General features: G+C 47.1%; 1 protein-coding gene across 3 annotated transcripts in view; it reads left to right on the forward strand.

Annotated features, from left to right (window-relative positions):
- BMP1 (bone morphogenetic protein 1) overlaps positions 1 to 22,058 on the forward strand; it is a 169,120-nt gene that overhangs the window by 118,597 nt on the left and 28,465 nt on the right. For all 3 annotated transcript variants that reach the window (XM_063139360.1, XM_063139362.1, XM_063139361.1), the window contains 5 exons: positions 4,703 to 4,827; positions 12,597 to 12,712; positions 17,970 to 18,072; positions 20,852 to 20,968; positions 21,653 to 21,798. In XM_063139360.1, coding sequence (XP_062995430.1) covers positions 4,703 to 4,827; positions 12,597 to 12,712; positions 17,970 to 18,072; positions 20,852 to 20,968; positions 21,653 to 21,798 — 607 coding nt within the window. The remainder of the gene's footprint in view (positions 1 to 4,702; positions 4,828 to 12,596; positions 12,713 to 17,969; positions 18,073 to 20,851; positions 20,969 to 21,652; positions 21,799 to 22,058) is intronic.

Here is a 22,058-nt window from a genome sequence, read left to right on the forward strand (position 1 = left end):
AATAAAAATGTTGAAGAGCACTGGGCCCAGGACTGAGCCCTGCGGCACCCCACTCGTTGCCTCTCCCCAGTTTGAGAAGGTTCCATTGATAAGTACTCTTTGAGTCCGATTCTGTAGCCACCTGTGAATCCACCTAATAGTTGTTCCATCTAGCCCACTTTTAGCTAGTTTGTTAATCAGAATGTCATGTGGTACTTTGTCAAAAGCTTTGCTGAAGTCAAGATATATGATGTCCACAGCGTTCCCACGGTCCACAAGGGAGGTTACCTTATCAAAAAATGAGATCAAATTTGTCTGACAGGACTTGTTCTTGACAAACCCATGTTGGCTTCTAGTGATCACCGCATTGATTTCAAGGTGTTTACAGATTGACTTCTTTATAATCTGCTCCAGAATTTTCCCAGGGATGGATGTCAGACTGACTGGTCTGTAGTTCCCAGGTTCCTCCTTTTTGCCCTTTTTGAAGATAGGGACAACGTTAGCCCTCCTCCAGTCATCCGGCACCTCACCCGTCTTCCATGATTTTGCAAAGATAATAGACAAAGGTTCTGAGAGTTCTTCCGCTAGCTCTAGGATGCAGTTCATCGGACCCTGGAGATTTAAACTCATTCAAGGAAATTAGGTGTTCTTTGACCATTTGTTTATCAATCTCAAACTGTAATCCTGCCCCCTCAACTTCTGCTTCATTTTTTCCAGGGGGTCATAGACCCGCTTTTGAGAGAAGACTGAGGCAAAGTAGGAATTGAGCACTTGAGCCTTTTCTTTGTCATCTGTTATCAATTTGCCATCCTCATTAAGCAGTTGAACCACCATTTCTTTCCTCTGTCTTTTACTACTCACATATCTGAAGAAAGACTTTTTATTGCTTTTAGCATCCCTCGCTAATCTCAGCTCATTCTGAGCTTTAGCCTTCCTGACGCCATTTCGGCACTTCTGCGCCACTTGTCTGTACTCTTCTTTTGTAGCCTGGCCTTCCTTCCACTTCCTATATGTATCCCTTTTTGTTTTCAGGTCATCTCTAAGCTTTTTGTGGAGCCACATTGGTTTCCTCTGTTGTCTTCTATCTTTTCTCCTGGTTGGAATTGTTTGTAACTGTGCCTTTAAAATTTCCTTTTTTAAATACTCCCACCCATCCAGCACTCCTTTTCTCATTAGGCTCATTTGCCACGGGACCTTACTTATCATAGTTCTGAGTTTATTAAAATCAGCTTTGCTAAAATCCAGAGTACGTGTATGGCTACACTCAACTTTTGTCTCCTTCATAATCAAGAATTCAAGTATGACGTGGTCACTTTCCCCCAGAGTTCCCGTAACTGCCACTTTATCCACTAAGTCATCCCTATTGGTCAATATCAAGTCAAGGATTGCCGATCCTCTAGTTCCTTCCTCCACTTTCTGTAGGAGAAAGTTATCACCCACACATGTCAGGAATTTCTTGGAAGGGCCACTTTTGGCAGTATTGGTCTCCCAACAGGTATCAGGGTAATTGAAGTCCTCCATCACTACTACATCACACTTCCTTGAAACACTGGCAATTTGTTTCTCAAAAGTTTCATCCTCGTCTTCTCCTTGATTGGGTGGTTGGTAGTAGACTCCGATTATCATGTTCTTTTTATTCCTAGCCCCATTTATTTTAATCCAGATGCTCTTGACGGGGCTCCCAGTCTCATCCGCCTGTATTTCTGTGCAGGGATAGGTATATTTTTAACATATAGTGCAACTCCACGTCCCTTTCTATTTCTTCTGTTCTTTTTGAACAAGTTATATCCTTCAATTGCTATATTCCAGTCATGGGAGTCATCCCACCAAGTTTCAGTTATACCTATCAAGTCGTATTTGCCTTCATGTAATAAGAGTTCAAGTTCATTCTGTTTGTTTCCCATGCTCTGGGCATTAGTAGATAGACATCGAAGACCATGTGTTTTATAGTCTGGCTTTGTTCCTACATTGTTGAGGACACTATTTTGGGGCACTATTGGAGCTGTTCTCTGTACTGTGGTGCCTTGGCCTTCATCCATTGTTGCCTCGAGGTTTACGTCTCCCGCCCCCGTAAGATTCAGTTTAAAGCCCTCCTGATCAAGTTCTTCATGCTGTGGCCGAACACATTCTTTCCAGCCCTTGTGAGGTGCAACCCATCCCTTGCCAGCAGTCCATGTTCCAAGTAGCGTAGCCCGTGGTCCCAGAATCCAAAATTCTCACGTCGGCACCACCTTCGTAGCCAGTCATTCATCCAGAGTATTTTTCTTTCCCTTTCTAATCCTCTTCCAAGAACCGGGAGGATGGATGAGAAAACTTCCTGGGCCCCAAAGTTCTCCAGTCCTCATCCAGTCCTCAGACAGACAGACAATAGAAGCAAGCTACATTTAGGCCCTTTCTACAGTCTGGATTTTTCCCAGGGTCGTCCCTGTGCATCCAAATGATCCCGGGAGCAGGCAGGGACGACCTCTCCATTTTCCTGGGATAACTGCTTCCTCAGTTATCCCGATTTTCCCCATGGTCCCGGGACCATCCCAAGGACCACTGGCGGTGTGGGCGCCCTTCCTGGCTTCTTCCCTCCCCCCCCCACAAGTAGTGGGGGTCAGCAAAGAGGGAAGGAGATGGTCTGGGGGAGAGTCCAAGGACATCGGGGAGGAGTGGGGTCAGGGCTTTTTAAAAAAAGTTTTTTGGTGGAGCGCAATTGCACTCACGGCTCCTGATTTATTTATTTTTTTAAAAATGGTTCCCACAACATCTCTGTTTGATTCCGGGGTGTCACACTGGCATTTGTACGCTAGGGGACGATCCCTGAAAAAGGTAAGTCCGAGATCGTCCCCCCTCCCTCCCCGAAGGCCCTTAGATGTAAAAAGGGCCTTAATTTCTGGATAAAGGTACTGCATTAATGCCCCAGGATCTCCATTTAAAAGGTTCTCAGCCAGCTGTGCTGAGAAAGAGCTCTCTATCTTGGAGAGCTGCTGCCAGAGGGGTACGTGGACCAGTGGTGCTGACTCCGGATAAGACCACTTTTTATATACACTTGGCTTGCCCACTCCACGGTGGCTCATCGCCGTAGGAGTAGCTCAGTGGAGACTGGTGGCTCCTATGTGAGTCAATCAGCACACTAAAGGAGCTCTGATTGGAGTAACTATCATACCTAACATAAATCAGCTGTACCTATTTTCATCTGACAAACACTGGAGGGCATGGTAACATCCCAAGTCGCCACCAAATTCAACCCCCTGCTAGGTCCTAGGCCCTCCAAGCTCTCTCAAGATTGTGCGTGGGCAGTTTCTTTGCTGTGGCCGAGGTTACGAGGTCGCTTGACTTCCGCTGCCTTGCGCCTGTACAGCAGCCCTTCTAATTACAGGGGCGTGCACGGGCTCTTTTTAGCCTCACATCCCTCTTTCCCTGCAGCTGAGTCGATCTCCAAAATGGAATTTCTACAGCTGGGCCGCTTTTCTCAAAGGGTAGTGGGCGCTGGAACTCACATGGAAACCCTGGGGGAGGAAACGAGTGTGGATTTCTTGATTCTGATGAAGCTAGGTAGGCCTGACGCAGGCATGGCTGCCGTCTCCGGATGCCCCAAACGCGGAACACAGCTGCTGCAGAGCCGCCGCTGCTGCTTTTTCACTCCAGTTAGCTCTGATTTCAACTTTCTGTCCCATCTCCATTTCTCCACAGGAAAGTAGCAATTACAGCAACGTAGACTTAGAAGGTTTAGTGTCCCGCTAATAACACCAGTACGAAACCCTGCGCCACCGTGAAACCAAGGCGACCTGTAAATTAACTTGCTGCGAACATTGCGTTGATTACCAGATTACTGTTACTCTTACCAGCGCCCCACGGCCAGTGCTAATGAATGTAATAACACCATCAGAGTCTACTGCCGTTACTTCAGGGTTCTTTTCTCCTTCGTAATTCCAGATCCGTTCTAAAGATCTGCAAGTAGGAGTTACAATTCCTGCTCATACACACACAGGCACATTACTGCCTATAGAAGCTATTCTCCAAACCAACTTAATCGTGTTTATGTATGTGGGACCTCTAGGATGCTCCCCCCCATGCATGCACACGCACACACATACACACACTTCCTGTCCAGCTACAGCCCAGTTAGAATGGTACTGTCCATTCACTATAAAGGGGGGGGGTGGCAGTGAGGGGCCGGGGGATACGAGTCCAAGGCTGACCTCAACCCCGTCACGTTTGTTTTCTCTGCTGGAGCTCCCATTTGGTCCTCCTAAATGGCCCACTCCCTCTAACCCAGCCTCCACCATTCCCCCAATTTCCTGCTTTTCTGCAGTTTTCCTCCCCCATCTTAAAAGGTTGAAATGCCTGGCAGGAAGTGTGGACCACCCAGAGAGCTTTGGCGATTGGGCGGTATAAAAATGCAATAAATAAATAAATATAAACTAAACACTGCAGATATTTCTGACCCTGACCCTTTGCCTTGAGCCCCGCCCCCAATGGAATGTGGCCCCTGAAATGGAATGCGGCCCTCGGATTGGAAAAGGTTCCGCACCTCTGTTGTACTAGAAATTAACATCTGACCTGGCCTATCGTTTCCAGGAAATCCTGAGCCCCAGTACTGATTCTGTTACAAACCAAGTTCTGAATAGAGTGCCTGATGTGAAAGGCCGTCAGACTGCTTGGCTTTGGGGCGTGCCCAGGCCAGGGAACTGAGAACCTAGGTGCATTCACTGATTTTTCTGCGCTTTCTTTTTAGGGGCATCTTCCTTGACACCATCTATCCCAAATATAATGTGAACGGGATGCAGCCTACCATTGGCCAACGAACCCGACTGAGCAAAGGGGATATTACACAGGCACGCAAGCTCTACAAATGTCCTGGTAAGTAAGGCTGTCTGAACGCCGTCCAAAGAGGAGCCTCGGCCCTTGCTACTGTTGCTAAACTGGAATGCTTGGGTGGTTTTTTTTGCTACTAGTCAGACCATGTTCAATGCTGCATGGAGAACTTGAATGTACATGGCAACTGTCCCCAACCTGGTTCTCTTCCAGATGGGGAACTGAAGGCCAACATCTGTAGGCCAACATCAGTTTTTTGAGGGCCCTTGGTCAGGACGTCCTCCATGGGCCCCTTGAGTTTACCTTCCCATCACCATTGTCACCAGGTGCTATTGTTCCTCCTCCTCTTTCTCGTCATTGGTAGCACTTGCTTGCTTGACTGGCAGAGAGCCAATGGGTCATGGCATCTGTTGCTCCTCCTTCTCACCACCGCCATTTTCAGGGCCAGAACCCTTCTATTCCCTCCTCCCCCAGCTCAACTTTATCAAACTCTGGTGTGTGTGTTTTAAATTTATTTACAAGGAATCACCAATCATACTACAGTTTTGTATTTCCCCACCCAATAGGAAAATACAGATCTTTGGTATGAGTGTGGTTCCTAGTATTTCTAAAACATAATCTCATTAATCTGAAAACTTTTCTCCTCTAATATATTTTGTTTCATTTTTTTTATTTCTGTGTGCTTTAAATTTATTTACCTATTTTATTTCATTTCATTTCTCCATTTTTATCCGCACAACAACAACCCTGTGAGGTAGGCTGGGCTGAGAGTGTGTAACAGGCCTAAAGTCACCCAGTGAGCTTCCATGGCTGAGCGGGGACTAGAACCCGGATCTCCCGACTCCCAGTCCGACGCTCTAGCCTCTACCCCACTCTGGCTTTACATTTCCCTAAATATGTCCGGTCCCTCTTATCTATTGACTTGTAGCACTGCCAGCCGCTCTCCCTTGATTTGTCACAATGGCCCGCAGTCAGGCCACCTCGTTGGGAGTCTTCTGTGGAAGACGATGGGTTGCCTCCCATCTCCTGACCTCAGCTTGTTGCGGCTGAGCCTGGAATGTTCCGGCCCTTCCGTTGCATGTTATAATCCCCCCAGGGTCTGACCTCATGCTCCCGTCTGCGCTCTTCCCATTGCTTTATGAATGGAAACAGCATGATGTAACGCAGGGTTTTGGAGCCTGGGCTGGATGGCTGGAGAGCTCCCATCTTCACCAAGGCCTTGGAGGCTGGCCAACCTACGCCAGCCCTGGCTCTCGCAGCTGAACAGATGTCGGGACAGAAGGCGAGGGGACCAGCAGCCAAAGACAAGCAGGGGGAGTGTGTGAAACTTTTGCTTCCTGTTTGACTCCCAAGACCTGATCTGGCGTGGAGCTCACCGGCATCCGTCCCCTACTGGGTGTCTGTTTCCGTGGAGAGGACAAAGGCTTGTAAACACAGTGGAGTTGTTTTTCTAGTAAGAAATGCAGCAATTCCAGCAGGGGCTTTTCTGAATGGACGGCTGATCCAGCACGCAGGGCAGAGAGAATGAGAAAGGGAGAGAAAGAGAGGCAGGCGTCAGCAGGGAAATGGGGAAGGAGGTGCTCAGTGGTCAGGCACGTGCTTGGTGTGCAGAAGGTCCCGGGTTCGATCCCCAGCATCTCCAGGTAGGGCAGGAAGCACTCCTGGCTGAAACTCTGGGGAGCGGCTGCCAGTCAGTGTTGGCAACACTGGGCCAGATGGAGAATAAGACATGGTCTGATGCAGAATAAGGCAGCTGCCTACATTTATTTATTTATTTATTTATTATTGCATTTATATCCCGCCTCTTTTCCTGCAAGGAACCCAAGGCAGCATACATAATCCTCCTCCATTTTATCCTCACAACAACAACCCTGTGAGATGGGTTGGGCTAAGAGTCTGTGACTGGCCCAAAGTCACCCAGTAGGTTTCCATGCCCAAGTGGAGACTAGAACCCAGATCTCCCGACTCCCAGTACAGCACTTTAGCCACTACACCACACTGGCTCTCCTGTGAGTGGAGTGAGTGAGTAAATTTGGAGTCAGGGTATTTGCAGAACTGAGCATCGAAGCTTTTGTACAGTGCATTCGTGCCCGTTTCTCACGTACTCCCTTTCCCCCAATTTCCCACCCCCTTGCTTTTGTCTCCTGGGGAGGCCTCAGCTCTAATAAATCCCTCTATGTTTTTGTGATGGTTACAAGTGGGGGCGGGGAGGGGGAGAATACACCATGTATCAGGCAACAGAAAGCTCTGGACCATTGCCCACATAACAGAACCATGGAGACACATGCTTAGTTACAGTTGCTTAACCAGCATTCTCTCTCCCCCCACCCCAAAATCCAACCAGTGCTGCTACGAATTGGATGTTGACAGAAAGTGGCTTCACTTGTTACAAGAAAGGGCCAAAAGAATGTGCCTGAGTGGCTTGTGCTTCCTCTTTTGGCACCTTCAGAGTAACATGTGAAAGGGGGGGGGTTGCTTGTCTACCCCATGGGGCACATTTTCTACTTTATTAAGGTCTGCACATTAAACAGACATATAGAAGAATAGGCGGAGGCCCTGTTTCCCGAAGCAGGGCAGCCGGGGCCTCCAAAGAGGGGAAGAGACATGAGAATCCGAGTGAGGGAATGTGCAGGAATTGCAGCTGTCTGGCTTCACCCCAGCTACCTTGTACCTGGCAGAAAAACGATATGGCTGCAGTCCCAAAGTCCCAAGTTCACATGTGCTAGAGAGATGCTTGCACACCTCCACAGCTTACCCCTGCAGCGGTTTCTAGTGTGGCTTACCCAAGCAAGCCGCCTGAAGACGTCTCGCTCTGAAGGCCAGCCTTCCTAGTGTGAGTGAATGAGCTAGCTGCTATCTTCTTTGATTTCTAGGGATTGCTGCTCATGTACGTATAGCAGGGAGATCTTCTGGTCAGAGGATGCGACCGGGTGGGAAGACGAAGCCCAGGCCTTGGGAAGCTCTAAACATGAATGAAGGGTGCAGAGCCGCAACCCTACCTAAATGGCCACGTTGCCGACCACCAATTTTGTTTGACGTTTTCTCGGCTTTTGTGCATTATTCCCATTCTAAAAGGTTGAAATGTCTCCTGAGGCTTAGGCCCTTTCTACATCTAAGGGCCTTTGGGAAGGGAGGGGGGACGATCCCAGACTTACCTGCTTCCGGGATCGTCCCTGGGCGTCTAAACAGAAGTGCGACGTCCCGGAAGGGAAGAGGGACTTCGCGCCTGCCATTTAAGAAAAAAAGACAAGGAAAAAAAGTTTTTTAAAAAGAAGCCCCAAACCCCACCCCACCCCATGTCCCTCAACTCCCCCAGGCCCAGCTCCTTCCCTCTGCTGACCCCCAGGAGGAGGGAAGAAGCCGGGACAGGTGCCTACACCACCCGCAGTCCTTGGGATTGTCCCAGGACCGTGGGTAAAACCAGGATAACAGAGGTCTCAGTTATCCCAGGAAAATGGAGGGATCATCCCTGCCTGCTTCCGGGATCCCCTGTGGGTCATTTGGACGCACAGGGACGATCCAGGGAAAAATTGTAGGTGTAGAAAGGGCCTTTAGGTTACTGGAAATAAGAGCATGGAGCTAAAATGCCTTGGTGTTTTGGTCCTGCCCCCTTTGTTGTTGTTGTTGTATTTATATCCCACCTTTTCCCCCCAAGGAACCCAAGGCAGCATACATAATCCTCCTCTCCATTTTATCCTCACAACAACAACCCTGTGAGATGGGTTGGGCTGAGAGTCTGTGACTGGCCCAAAGTCACCCAGTGGGTTTCCATGGCCAAGTGGGGACTAGAACCTGGATCTCCCGACTCCCAGTCCAACACTTTAGCCACTACACCACACTGTCTCTCACACTTCGCCCCACCCAGCACTGGAATGCGAGCCCTGAAAGCTTCTCTGAAATGGAATTCAGCCTCTGGGCTGAAAGAGGTTCCCCATCTGACCCTGACATAAACACTGGGGACTCCCAGGGTATGAGCTACACTGCTGCTTGGAGAATGAGCAGAACCAAAAGCATCTCACAAGCCGCATCGCATGTTACAAGGGGCTGCAAGTGAGTCGCGCTCTTGCAGCGAAGAGGAAAGTTTCTGCATCTCCTGAATGTTTTGTCACAGCAGTGTTTCCAAACAGCAGAGCGGTCGTCGTCACAGTGGGCGTGAGCATGCGTAGCGTTTCACCCTTCGGTGGCTTTCCCACTAGAAGACGACGCTGTGTTCCACTCTACCTCTGAGCAGTAATAGGGTAATCTGGTAGAGGTGAGCAAGGCATGAAAGGAGAGCCAGGGCTGCCCTTCTCTCTCAGGGTGCTGGACTCCTTCAAACCTTGTCTGATCCTCCAGACCTGGTGGACCAGAGGCAACCTGCCTGTCCTCTGATCGCATTTATCATGAAAGTAGCATTAGGGACACAGGTGGCATAGCATCCATCAGTCCACCTTTATTTGCTTAAAACCAAAGGTCATTGCATGCCAGGAGAGAAGAAGCAGGAAACCCCTTGCCCCAAACCCTTCACCGCACTTCCGTGCTTTGTCCAAAGCCCAAAGATGCCGGTGGCGCCCCCAGGGAAACACATGTTCACCCCATGCATTGTGAGACTCTGAAATGCGTTCAGAGGAGGCATGAGTCAGTCGTGTTTTGTCTTGGTGTCATGTCCAAAGCCACCCTGTGAGAACATGCAGAAACCAAACTTCCCAGAAACCAAACTTCCCAGAAACCTTCTGGCACCCTGCGCACTGTAGCAATAAGATTACAAATATAATCAAAAGCATTGGTCCAAAGTTCATGGCCAAAACATGGTACAGTTTGGAAACACGATTTCCTGAGAAATTAATCACTTTCTGTGTTTGTGTGGCAGTTTCTCATAGTTAAAAATTAATTTTGAGCAAAACTCTTCTTCCATACCTTTATTTCCCCGGGGGGGGGGGGGGGATCTAATTCACCCAACATGTTCTGTTTTTAAACCAGCATTTTGCAAAGGCATTTTGTGTAAGATCAGGATGATGCTTAGAAACTTACGGCTTCTCATTAGAAGAAACTGTATTTCTTTAAAACGGCTCCTACGAAAGGGAGATGGTTTTGTTTAATTTAAAAAGTAATCTTCATGAAGGTACAAGTAGGCCCAAGACAATTTCCCTTAATTACTTCTACAGATCATATTTTTGGTTTTGTAGGAACATAGGAAGCTTTGCCTCATAATGAATCAGAGTCTTGGCCCATCTTCAGCATTGTCTCATTGGCTGCCAGCATCTTTGGCCGCTCTGCCTGAAGACGCCACGAATTGAATTCTGTGAACTGACATAAAATACTTGAATGAAACACATGCATCATTACAATTTTCTGTCATGTATAGTGCATTTGAAGCATGCCTACTCCTGCGTAAGTCCCATTTAGTGAAATGAAGCTTACTCCCGGGTAAGTGTGTAGAGCAGGGCTGGCCAACCTTTTTGAGCGCGTGAGCATGTTTGGAAATTTGATAAGCGGTCCAGCACTGCAGCACAAAATGGCCGCCATGGGAGGCGTAGGCAGCCACCGCGGAGAAGTGACCTGCCCAAACAACTGAGTACGAGGCCAGAGGTGAGGGCTGGGCCCCAACACATTAAACTGCTCCTCTGAACCCACAGTTTCACAAATTCCCAAATGTGCCGACAGCTCCAAAGTCTGCCTCCCCTAGTCAAGGGAAGGAGGGGAACGGATCGTTTTACTGCTCCTGTTCCATTTACCGTCGCTGTTGTTGCTTTGCTGTTCATGTCCTGTTGGGTTTTTAAAACCTAACCTTTTTTTTTTTTACGGAAATTTTAATCAAGAAGGAGTTGTAAACATCAAGCCCCTTCTCCCGGCTGCTACAGTCCAGGAGGAAGGCGGGGGTTCTTTAAATTCTGGTTGGTATTTAATCGTTAGTTTGTTAATTGTGTGTGAGAACCTTGATGTCCGATACAGCCTTCCTCAACAGTCCGACACATCTGGAGCGCCCCAGGTTGAGGAAGGCTGGATTAGCAGAAAGGCAAAATAGAAATGTTCTCAATAACAGAATAATTTATACATGGCATAGAAATCCTACATCCTGACCAGATGAAATCCAAAATAACCCTCCTATATTTCAGAGATGTCACCAGGTCCTCAGGCTGCTTTTTTTTTTAAAAAAAAAAAAGATCAGGATTTCCCCCCACATATTTGTGCATAACAATGTCAAGTTTATCGCTACCACTGTGACTCCCCTTTTTTAAAAAAACAACAACCCTCAAGGTGCTGAATCTTGCAGCCACAAATCAAATTCTACTGTTTTTCTACACTTGTGCAGAACCATGGTGTTGGAAACGCACTGCCTTTAGCTATAAAGGCAAGAGAGGTTTTTGTACGGAGATGATCTTGCCTTTTGCTTTCTCAAAGCTCTTTTTGAGCCTTTTTGGAAATGGTGACGGAGGTCTTGCTCTCCTTCAACCTCTGAAGCAAAGCCTCGTCCAGTCGGCTCATGTGGCCTCCAGATGGTGGGCCGCGCTGGCTCCAGATGGTGTCGTCGAGCTGAAAGGGCTGTCCTGGTCGCAGCTGGTGAGCTAGCTGGAGACAGGGCAACGTAGGGGAGGTGACCCCCCCTGTGCCTGGATTTTCGCAGGGGTTGGGAGCCTAGCTGCAGCCCCCAGCAGGGTGTGAGTGCTGCGAATGGGAAGCTTTCGCTGGCATTTTGGATCTATTTTAAGAGCTGGCAGGCTGGCATTGGGGGTCCTGGCAGGCTGGCATGGCTGGGAAGAATGAAGAGGGGAAGGGCAGTGCTGTTTCTAAGAGGATTGTGGATCCCTGGTGCTTTGCTGCAAAAGGGAGGAAAGGCAGGCAACAGGAGAGAACACGAAAACTCTTGTAAAGGTTTAGATTGCCTGCACTGCACTAAAGTCCCGGACTTCCGTCACTGTGGCAACATGGCATCAGGTTAGGTTTCCATAGCTACCTTCATAGCTGCAGAACAAGCTATAGATACTTTGAGGAAAGAAGGGGGGGGGCGCGTCTTTATCTTGAATGAGCCAATTTCAAGAGCAAAACAAGAGTGAAGAAATAAGTGACAATTTCCTGTGGGATATGACTGCTTAGGAGAATAAGCAGGACTCTACTGCAACCCTTTCATACAGGTGTCCCAAATATTACTGGGCATAGAATTCAGTATTGTTTTGATAATATCCACTTCCGTTTCTTTTCTTTTCAATGCAAGTTTCTAGTCCTTAAGGCCCCAAATATAGCCTCGGAACTGAAAGTATGGCACAATCAACTGGGGAAATCTTAGAAGCCCCTTGTGGGTGTTGACAAGCAGGATTTCCAGCAGTCAAGTCCTAGGGCTTCAGTGCCATACATACTTCCTTGCTCTTCGCCATGACGAGCGGAAGAAATACAGCAAAATAAAAATCTGCTGAATTTGCACAACGTATGGGTGTTGCAGGATTGTGGTTGTTGTTGTTGTTGCAGAAATCAACATAATTTTGATTTGGGAAAGTGGATATAGTGCAATCATTATATGGGCATGCTCACATAGCAGTAGCTCATGAACATGTTCCTACCTGAGCACTGTGGTGTGCAACCATGTGCAAAGGAAGTATCCTAGATACAGGCAGGTACCTTCCCCCTCCCCCCCAGGTACCTGTGACCTAACTGCATCACGTCATCCTCCTGGACTGGACTGTGGAAACAGTACGTGCAGTTCCTGAAATTAGAGCCATCTGGCTGCACTGAAGGTGTCCGCTTAGGGGAGATAGCATAGGATGGGCATCTTTGCAGCTGTTGTTTAACTTCCTTATTAAATGTGCGTGTGTTTTCTTTTCTTTTTCCCTGCACTCCAGCTTGTGGAGAGACTCTGCAGGACAGTCAAGGGAACTTCTCCTCACCCACGTTCCCCAATGGATATGCTGCACACAAGCACTGCATCTGGAGGATATCAGTCACCCCAGGGGAAAAGGTAGTTACTGGTCCAGTGCACCTGTTTTGCTGTACTACTTGGAATTGTCTCACAATCTCTGCCCCTCCCAGTCTGTCTTTCTCTCCCTCCTCCTCCCCCACCCCACTTTTTATTTCTGTTTTTCCTTCCTAGGGCTGATTCACATGACCATCTTTCTCATGAGGGACAGTGAGCTGTGTGATCAGTGACTGTGAGCAGAGCCTTATTATCCCTTGAATACAGGACCAACCAAAGCCAGACAAGATGGGACCTAGCACTAGGGTGACCATGTGGAAAAGAGGACAGGGCTCCTGTATCTTTAATAATTGCATTGAAAAGGGAATTTCAGCAGGTGTCATTTGTATGCATACAGCACCTGGTGAAATTCCCTGCAGGGCTCCTGCAGTTAAAGCTTTTGTATCTGGTGAAGAGGCCAGGGCTCCTGCAGCTTTAATTGTTGTAATGAAGAGGGAATTTCACCAGGTGCTGTATGAATACAAACAAGACCTGCTGAAATTCCCCTTTCAATACAACTGTGAAAGATACAGGAGCCTGGTCCTCCTTTCCATATGGACACCCTACGTAACACGATCACCCATCTACAGTTTAGGTTGGGTCTCTGAACTGGGGCTTGTTCTGCCCTCTTCTGCTTCCCCCCCTCCACATTTCTTTCCCAACGACTCAGTTCGGACAACACAATGACCACCAGTGGTTTTAGTAGTCAACTGTCAGTTGAAAGGCCAATGGTTGGTATTTGTGTCGTCTGTTGGGGAAAAACCACCGGACGGTTGAGTTTTTCCTCAAAAAAATTACTGGAGAAAAACAACCGGCTGCAGAGTTGACTTCTTGCACAACAGTTGTTTTGGTGTTGACTGAACTGTGCCAGTGGAGTTTTTTGCAGGGTTGAGTTGACTTTTCACCTGGCTACACAGTTCCCAGGCAAGAGTTCCCAGGCAAGAGTGGCCAAAACCATGCCAGCTACTGTGCTACAGCCAGCACAGCTCACAGAGGCGGCTGGGATAGCACTGGGAGGACTGAGAGAGGGAGGGTGGGGAAAGGGGCAGAGGCTGTGTCAGTCAAATGCCGGGTTGACTGTTAGTCCACTCAACGCCAGCCCCAACCACTCACAGTTGCGTAGGAACACGTTGTGTGGGGAGTACCCGGAAAAAACCCAACTGTGAGTTGACTGCTCCACCCACCATTGACTAAAGTGTTGTCCGGACGCAGCCAATGTCTCCCTTCTTGAACCCATTCTTAAGGCTGCTTCTGATATCACATTTTCCTACCCAAGTTTTGAAAACACTGGTAGGGAAAAGCCAGTAAGCAGCTGCACACACTTCGTCATGTTGGGAAGTTAGAATGTTGTGATACTGGAATGCCAAGTTATCAGATGCATGCCATAGCAGAGGGCTGGAGCAGTTCAGGCTGGTCTCCCAATCTGGCCCTCCAGGATTAGGCCGTAGCTTTGGCCCCACCCACTTTCCCTCACCAACTCATCATTTCCCAGCTTGTGCGCGATCCCTCCCATCGCTTTGCCTCGTGCTTCTGTCCCACAATAGGGACGAGCAGCTTCCTCTTCCTTCACACCCTGAAGGAAGAGTAAGTAAAGACCATGCGGCCCATTGAAGTGGGCATTTGTATCACGCTGCGCTCCCTGCACTCAGCAGGAAATGGTGGCACATTTCGCTCAAGGAGGAAAAATCAGATTTTCCGGGGTCTTTTTTTTTTTTAATGAGCAAACAACTGGAAGGAGCGGGAGGGACAGCGTCATGAAAAGGACCTGGAAAAATCTGTGTAACGAGCGTGCTATAAAACGCTCATCTGCTGATACTCTTAGTTACTGGCAGTAAGAGCTTTAAGTTAAAATATGCTGGTATTTTGGGGTATTTTGGCTCCACCCCCTTTTGCCATTTGCCCCGCCTACAAGCGGAATGCTGCCAAGAACTTCTCTGAAATGGAATTTGGCTCTAGGGCTGAAAGGGTTTCAACATCCCGGCCATATGGAAACAGTCCCATATTTATAAGAATGTATGTCCCATACTTGTGTATTTTACATACTCGGACTCCTTGCATTTTCAAGACTTGAATAGAGAAATAGATTGATATTTGCTGCTTTATTTATCAGACTTGCAGACAATAACCAGGATTTCCTGTTGCCATTCCCAGCGTCTCTTGTAAGGCCATTTTGAATGGCAGGCTTATCTCTGTCCCTAATAGCTTGGAATAGCGAGTGGTCCTTCTGGAGAAATTCTGACTCTGGCACAGAGATTTGGGATCATTTCTAAACTGATGAGCCAAAGTGACTTCTAGCTTGGAACAGCTTAATCATTGGGCCCAGGAATGCCAGCAATCCACATGCTTTCCACAAATACAAAAGATCACATGCAACTTCAACAGTCGGGGAGCTGACTTTGGTTTCAGATGTTTTTCATCTCAACTTTCTGAGACTATTTTGGTCTAAATTAATCTCAAAAGTGCAGACCTAGATTCATAAAAGGGAAACACTGAGCAAGTAATGAGGGTCCACACCTTCCAGTCTCCTTGCAGATGTGAATACTACTCACAGCTTCCAGGTGGAATCAGATTGCTACCTTTAATTGTATCTGCTCTTGTGGTTTTAACAGCAGCCAAATGTGCAGGAATTTAAGCTGAAGCAGAGATAAAGTCATGCGTAAAGCTTCACTTGCTGAATTCCAGCACGGCAGATTGCTGTTAAAGGCAAAGGAACATGGCCTATAACAGCTTTCACTAACCTGATGCTCGCCATGGTCATTGGCTGTGCTTCCTGAGAATGATGGGAGTTGCAGTCCATCATGTCCGGAATGCAACAGTTTGGGGGAGGCTGGCCTATAAAAAAATGGCAACCCTAATCTGGCTTGGGAATGGGCCTGGAAAAGAATGGATTAGGCATCAATGAGGGTCAGGTTCCAGGTTCTGGGCTGGGATATATTTCCTGTTTGGTCTGGTATGCTTCTCCTATGGGGGAAGGTTACAACAGTTAGGATTGTTTAGCTTAGAAAAGGGTTGAGAAATGATAGAGGTGTACAAAACAATGAATGGTGGACAGGGAGACATTTTTCTCCCTCTCTCCTAATGCTAGAATCCAAAGTCCTCCCATGAAGCTGATTGGTGGGAGATTCAGGACAGATAAAGGAAGGGCTTTTTCACGTAGCACATAGTCAAACGATGGCATTCACTTCCACATGATGGAGTGGTGGCCACCCATTTGGATGGCTTTAAAAGTGGATTGGATAAATTCCTGGAAGAGAAGGCTATCAATGGATATGAGTCCTGATGGCTCCAGTATTGGAGACAGTAAGTCTATCTCTGCCCTATCCACATATATTGTATGCAGTGTTCACTGTTTATGTCTAGTTTGGTGTTTCAGATAATTTGGTTTAGTGTGCTAACCAAAGGAAGAGAAAACAAGGGAATGAGGAATTCTCTTTTATTGCATTCGTGTCCTGCTTGTGGGTTTCCCATTGGGAGCAGCTGGTTGGGCACTGTGTGAACAGAGTGTTGGACCAGATGGATCCTTGGCCTGATCCGGCAGGTCCCTTCGTAGGCTTCCAGGACCCAGGAGAGCTGACTCTCAGTTCACTTAGTCCAAAAGCAATTGTTGGTACAAAACAGACAGGAGTCAAGTTCAAAGGCAGTAGTTAAGGCTGAAGGAGCCATAAGTAAGGGGTGTAGTCAAAACCAGGCAAGGGTCAAGAGACAAGGCAACAATCAGGGGAAAGGTGCTTAGGCAGTAGCCTCACATCTGAGATGCGTTCAAACTCAGGAGCAAACTCTGAGGCCTGCACTTTATAGGGCCTGGTAGAGTGGGATTGGTCTTTGGGTGTCAGCTGACTGGATGTTCAGGCAGGCTAGTATTGCAGGCTAGGTGGCGCCCACAACAAACAGCTCGGTCTGCCAGGCTAGCAGTGTAAACATGGACGTTAGTGGGAGCACCAGTTTGAGATTTACAGAATTCTCCCACATAATAGAAGCTAAGCACACATTCACTTTTTTTTTAATGGCTATCTGCTCAGCAAGGATTGGAATTTCGTACCCTTTCCAGTTCTGGGCTTTTCACGCAGAAGAGTGAGCGACAAGCTGTCAACCCATCTCTGTTCTAAACAGAGTTGCCCATTTTCTGAACGAGGGGGCGGGGGGGGGCGGATATCGTGAGCGCATCCTGTACAACCGCTCCAAATAGCCTTAAGCAGGCCCTTAATGAGTGGCCCGCTGTTGCTCCTTAGTTGCTGGTTTCCAAAGCCAAGCAACGCATGACAAGGCAGCTGTGTGTGTTTTATTTACCTCTCTGGCCTATCCACATATTGTGTGCAGTGTCCATTGTTTATGACTAGTTTGGTGTTTCAGATAATTTGGTTTAGTGTGCTAAGCAAAGGAAGAGAAAACAAACAAGGTAATGAGGAATTCTCTTTTATTCACACACACGCACACAATTTCGTTCCCCAATACAATCATTCGGGACAGTTACAATACTTCCACCTGTATATAGCATTCCTACAGTTGCTAAATCACCCGGCCTGAAGCTATTCCCATAAATGTTATCCTTTTTGGAAAGTCTAGATGGAGCTCATTCTTCCTTCCATAACAACTTATGACTTGTTATTATATTCATCACCATGGCAATCCAAATCTTCTTTTCCCATTCTAAAAGAGACAGTATACATGTTGATTGTCAAGCTTTTGCTAAGAGAATCCTTGCAGGTATTAACATATAACTCACCATCACCACTAAATCTCTAGAGGGTCTGTTCTTCAGTATCACCCAGGAGTGTAGTTGCTGGGGTTAATTGCCTGTAATTTCTCTGATACTATTCATTATCTTCTTCCAATATTCCCTAACAGGATTACAATGCCACCATATATGAGCAGAAATTCCTCCATCATTACACCTCCTGCACCTATCCGTTACTGTTACTTCCAGAGACAGCTTTGATATCTGATCCTTCAATGGATTTTGCCCGCATATATTCACACACCCCTCATGAATCATGAGGGAAAGGAACTTGTGCTGTTCTTTTTGGTTTGTTTAAAATGAAAGCTACAATTCTTTTGGAAGGTGTATTTGCCCCCAAGTTCTATATTGTACATGTTCGGAATATCCACATTCTTGAAATTCTTGTCCAACAGCAACCATTATGTTGTCTACCAGTTTTACTGGGCTATTGTCCTCAAATCAGTGGAAAGCAGAGAAACTGGGAAATGCATGGAGCATGTTGATGTGATTAATGTTCAGTACCTGTAACTTCTACTTGCTTCCCAGATCATTCTGAACTTTACAATCATGGATCTGTACCGAAGTCGGCTATGCTGGTATGACTACGTGGAGGTGAGAGACGGGTTCTGGAGGAAGGCCACCCCGCGAGGTAACCAATAGGAACATCTCCATGGCCAAGCCATGGCATGTGGTTAGATTTCATAGAGACATTGATTTTCATAAAGACATTGATTTTAATATTGAAAGAAACTCTCAAGTCCATCTACCAGTCCAGCTGTGACGCACCAACTAGCTAACCTCGGTCCAGTTTGCGGGCTGGATTATTTATTTATTTATTTTATTGCATTTATATCCCACCTTTTTTTTCTCCATGGAACTCAAGATGGCATACACAATCCTCCTCCTCTCCATTTTATCCTCACAACAACAACCCTGTGAGCATTGGCGTGCACACAGCAGGTTCAGGGGGTTCAACTGAACCCCCTAATCCGCTGCCGCCGCCATGTTTGCCCCACCTGCACAGTGAGCCACTTGAGGGAGAGAGGACAAGCGAGGCGCCGCTGCTCTGGCCCGAGCTCCTCTAAGCGCGGCCCAGCCCCGCAGCTGCTCTGCAGCCTTGCTTCCCGGCTGCCCAGCCAACTTTCACAGAAAGTAGGAAGTCTTGCAACAGTTCCTGCGAGACTTCCCAGCCAGCAGCCGAGATCTCGCACGATTCAAGAGCGCGCCGAAGACCCCGGCTGCTGGCTGAGCTGCACAGCAAGGCTGCTCTGCGGGGCGGAAGCACAAGGCGCGGCGGCGCAAGGGCCAGAGCCTTGGGCAGCGCGAGGAGGGAGGATGGAGAAGCAGCAGCAGCAGCACCTTACGAGGTGGAGGGAGTAGCAGCTGGAGGCCAGCAGCGCTGCCAGGGAAGGTACGTGGCCCCCGCGTCCATTCCCCATCCTCAGCTGCTTGGTTTTCGCCCGCCTCCCCCTCAGCAACCTCTAATAATGCCCAACCCAGATTGCTTCTCCTGCAAAACCCCCCTAGAACAAGGGAGGCTTTGTGTAGGAAACGTGGTCTTTGGATTGTGTTTGTGCCGTATTGCTAACCTGGGGATAAGCACACGTCAGGAGGTTCCCACCATCTATTTGCATAGTTTGACCCCTCAAACTATTTCGACTACTCTTGCAGATTCCCCAACTGTTCTGGCCTGCCCTATCACAGACCCTGTGACTATTCTGGCCTGCCCTAAGACAAGTGTTGGATTCAATGTGTTGTTTATATTTTGAATTTTTCAAGTATTTAAAAATGCAAGCTGTATATATCTACTATCAAGGTGCTCTCCATATGCCAAATGTGGACTTGCTTGGTGTTGAAATCTGCACCCAATGAGTTAAAATACACTTGATCTTTGAACCACAACAAGCCTGATCAAGAAACCTGAATCTGTTTTAGTAAGTTTGGATTAGGTCATTATCTGATTAAATTTAAAGATGGTGAAAGTTGACCATCTTTATATATGCCTGGTTATCACTACAGCAAAAAAATATTATTCAGACTCTGTTTTAAAATGTGTATTTTTAAAGTACAGATTACTTGTTAATTAAAAAAAAATCCAGTTTACTTCAGTTTTCGTTTGTTCGATGAATGAAAAAAAGTCCTTTATTACTGTATGTTCAATCAATGTTTACCTTAAAAAAAGTATCCCTGGCCGAACCACCTAATAAAATGTGCTCCGCACGCCTATGCCTGTGAGGTAGTTTGGGCTGAGAGTCTGTGACTTGCCCAAAGTCACCCAGTGAGCTTCCATGGCTGAGTGGGGACAAGAACCTGGATCTCCCGACTCCCAGTCCAATACTTTCGCCACTACAGTGGTTATTTGGTTTTGTATTTCACCTTATTCACAGTTTAGGGAAAGTCTTTGGGGTAGTGACAATTTCAGAGTATAATAACTTCCTCCTCCTTTTGAAGTTCAGAGATGAACATTGGAAAATTCACTCTAGCTAGGAAAAAATGGGGGAGGGATTGCCATCACCTTTTCTTCCCCTGTGCAATGGTGTACTTGTGCAGCATTCATTATTTTCACTTGTTACACATAATTATACTTCCTCTAAAATAATTAACATCTCTTTCATCATTGCTCCACTGATGATGCATTTCACTCTGTTATTTCTTTTGCTGACAGCAGGTGCTATTGTAGCTGTACTCAGCTGTAGGGAACTATCTAGTTAAAGAAACAGTAGTCTGGGAAGGACCCCATACAATGATGGAGAAGTGAGTGAGTGTATTGTGCTGGTGTATGATTAATGAGTCTCAACTAATTAGTGCTCAGTGAAGCCCTTAGATTAGAAGTGGCTACAAGTCATCATTTCGGAGGAAATTCCATCTTGATCTGAAACTGTATTTGTTGTAGAATCTGCTCTTATCCTGGGCCGCCTGCCCAGTGCTTCACTGTTCTTAAAAAGTGTATCTAATTTACATTATAAGTTGGCATGGCTTTAACAACCAACCACTGTTTTCATTATGCCGCTGCAGGCAGATATAAGAATCGTTAAGAATATGCTTCCTTCTTTATCTCTGTTTCATCTGTCTGGCTTTTTCAGCTCTTAAATCTTTTCTTGTATGGTTTCATATTCTGAACTCGCAATAAATTGTACAAATCAAGGTGTGTGTGTGTGTGTGTGTGTACCGCCCAGAGAGCTTCGGCTATGGGGCAGTATATAAATTTAATAAATAAATAAATACATGTGTACATGTTTCCTGGCCTTTTTCTGCTTCCAAGTTTCCAATTTTCGAAGAATTTAGAGTTTGGGGCAATGGGTGGAGAATAGAGATTAGGGTTAAGACGGCCAATTGGTCCAATCAAGAAAGGAAAGACGTGTTAAAGCTTTCACGCAGCAGTAGAGCTACGAGCAACATACGCAAGAAAACATTTGGTTTTTCTCCAGGTAGGTTCTGTGGGAACAAACTTCCAGAGCCCATCCACTCGACCGACAGCCGCCTCTGGATTGAATTCCGCAGCAGCAGCAGCTGGGAGGGCAAAGGCTTCTTTGCAACCTATGAAGGTACTGCTTTTTTCTTCAATCTGGGCATCGTTAAGAGTCTTTCCAAACAGGGGGCCTCTTGCGCAGGAGTGGGCTGTCCACCAAATTAATTGGGTTGGGGAACAACCCCCACTCTTCCCTGTTCTAATTCTAACAATCAAACGACAACGTTGCAGCTATTCTGGCTTTCCATCCTGAACAGATTTTTAGTGGTAAGAAAAAGGATGGAAGAAGCAGTGGGAAAACATGGGATGGTTCCAAATAGAGGATGATGGCTGGACCCCCATGAAATGCCATGACCAAAGCAGGGTGGTTGCACAAGAAAAGCCCTGTGTGGGAGCCCTTGAAGTTGAGAGATGGGAAGGCTTCCAGTTTAGAGAGAGGACAGGATCAGAACTGGGGGGTGGGAAACCCTTCAAATTGCTGGAAACCAGAATAATAATTTTAGGTAGCAGCCTATAATATATTTAAATAAACCCGTCAAATCTCCTGGACTCAACCTCTTGTTGGTTCTGTGTGTGGCATTCCTAGGGGCAATTTCTTTTGATGTGTTAAGACAACCAGGGGAGCTTTTCTTGGGTTCGTTGGTAAGAAGCCTCTTCCTCCATATATGGCCTTGCTTCTTTCGGGATGCATTCGTGCCCTTTCTTAAGGGAAACACAAGATTTCTAGCTGGGGTTGCATCTCTTTACGTTCTTCTTCTAGCCATCTGCGGGGGAGACGTGAAGAAAGACTATGGGCACATCCAGTCTCCCAACTATCCCGACGACTACCGGCCCAATAAATTGTGCATCTGGAAAATTACTGTCTCAGAAGGATACCACGTGGGCCTCTCTTTCCTGTCCTTCGAGGTACCAAAGGCGTTGACATCAGCAACTACTAGAATTTCAGCTACTTTCCAAGGGACAGACAATACTAAACTCTGATATGCATTTACCACCTCCCGTATAACAAGGCTGGCAAACTCTCACAGCCAACGTAGATGCAGTGCCTTTGCATTTAATGTGCACACTTAAAGAAAAATGCAAATAGCAGCCGCTTGAGCAGGGGGAGCAGTAAGTTATAATTGTCAGGACTGCAGCAGACTGGGAAGGGAGCTTTCACCCTGTCT

This window comes from Elgaria multicarinata, chromosome 12, assembly GCF_023053635.1.
Source record: "Elgaria multicarinata webbii isolate HBS135686 ecotype San Diego chromosome 12, rElgMul1.1.pri, whole genome shotgun sequence".
Lineage (NCBI taxonomy): Eukaryota > Metazoa > Chordata > Lepidosauria > Squamata > Anguidae > Elgaria > Elgaria multicarinata.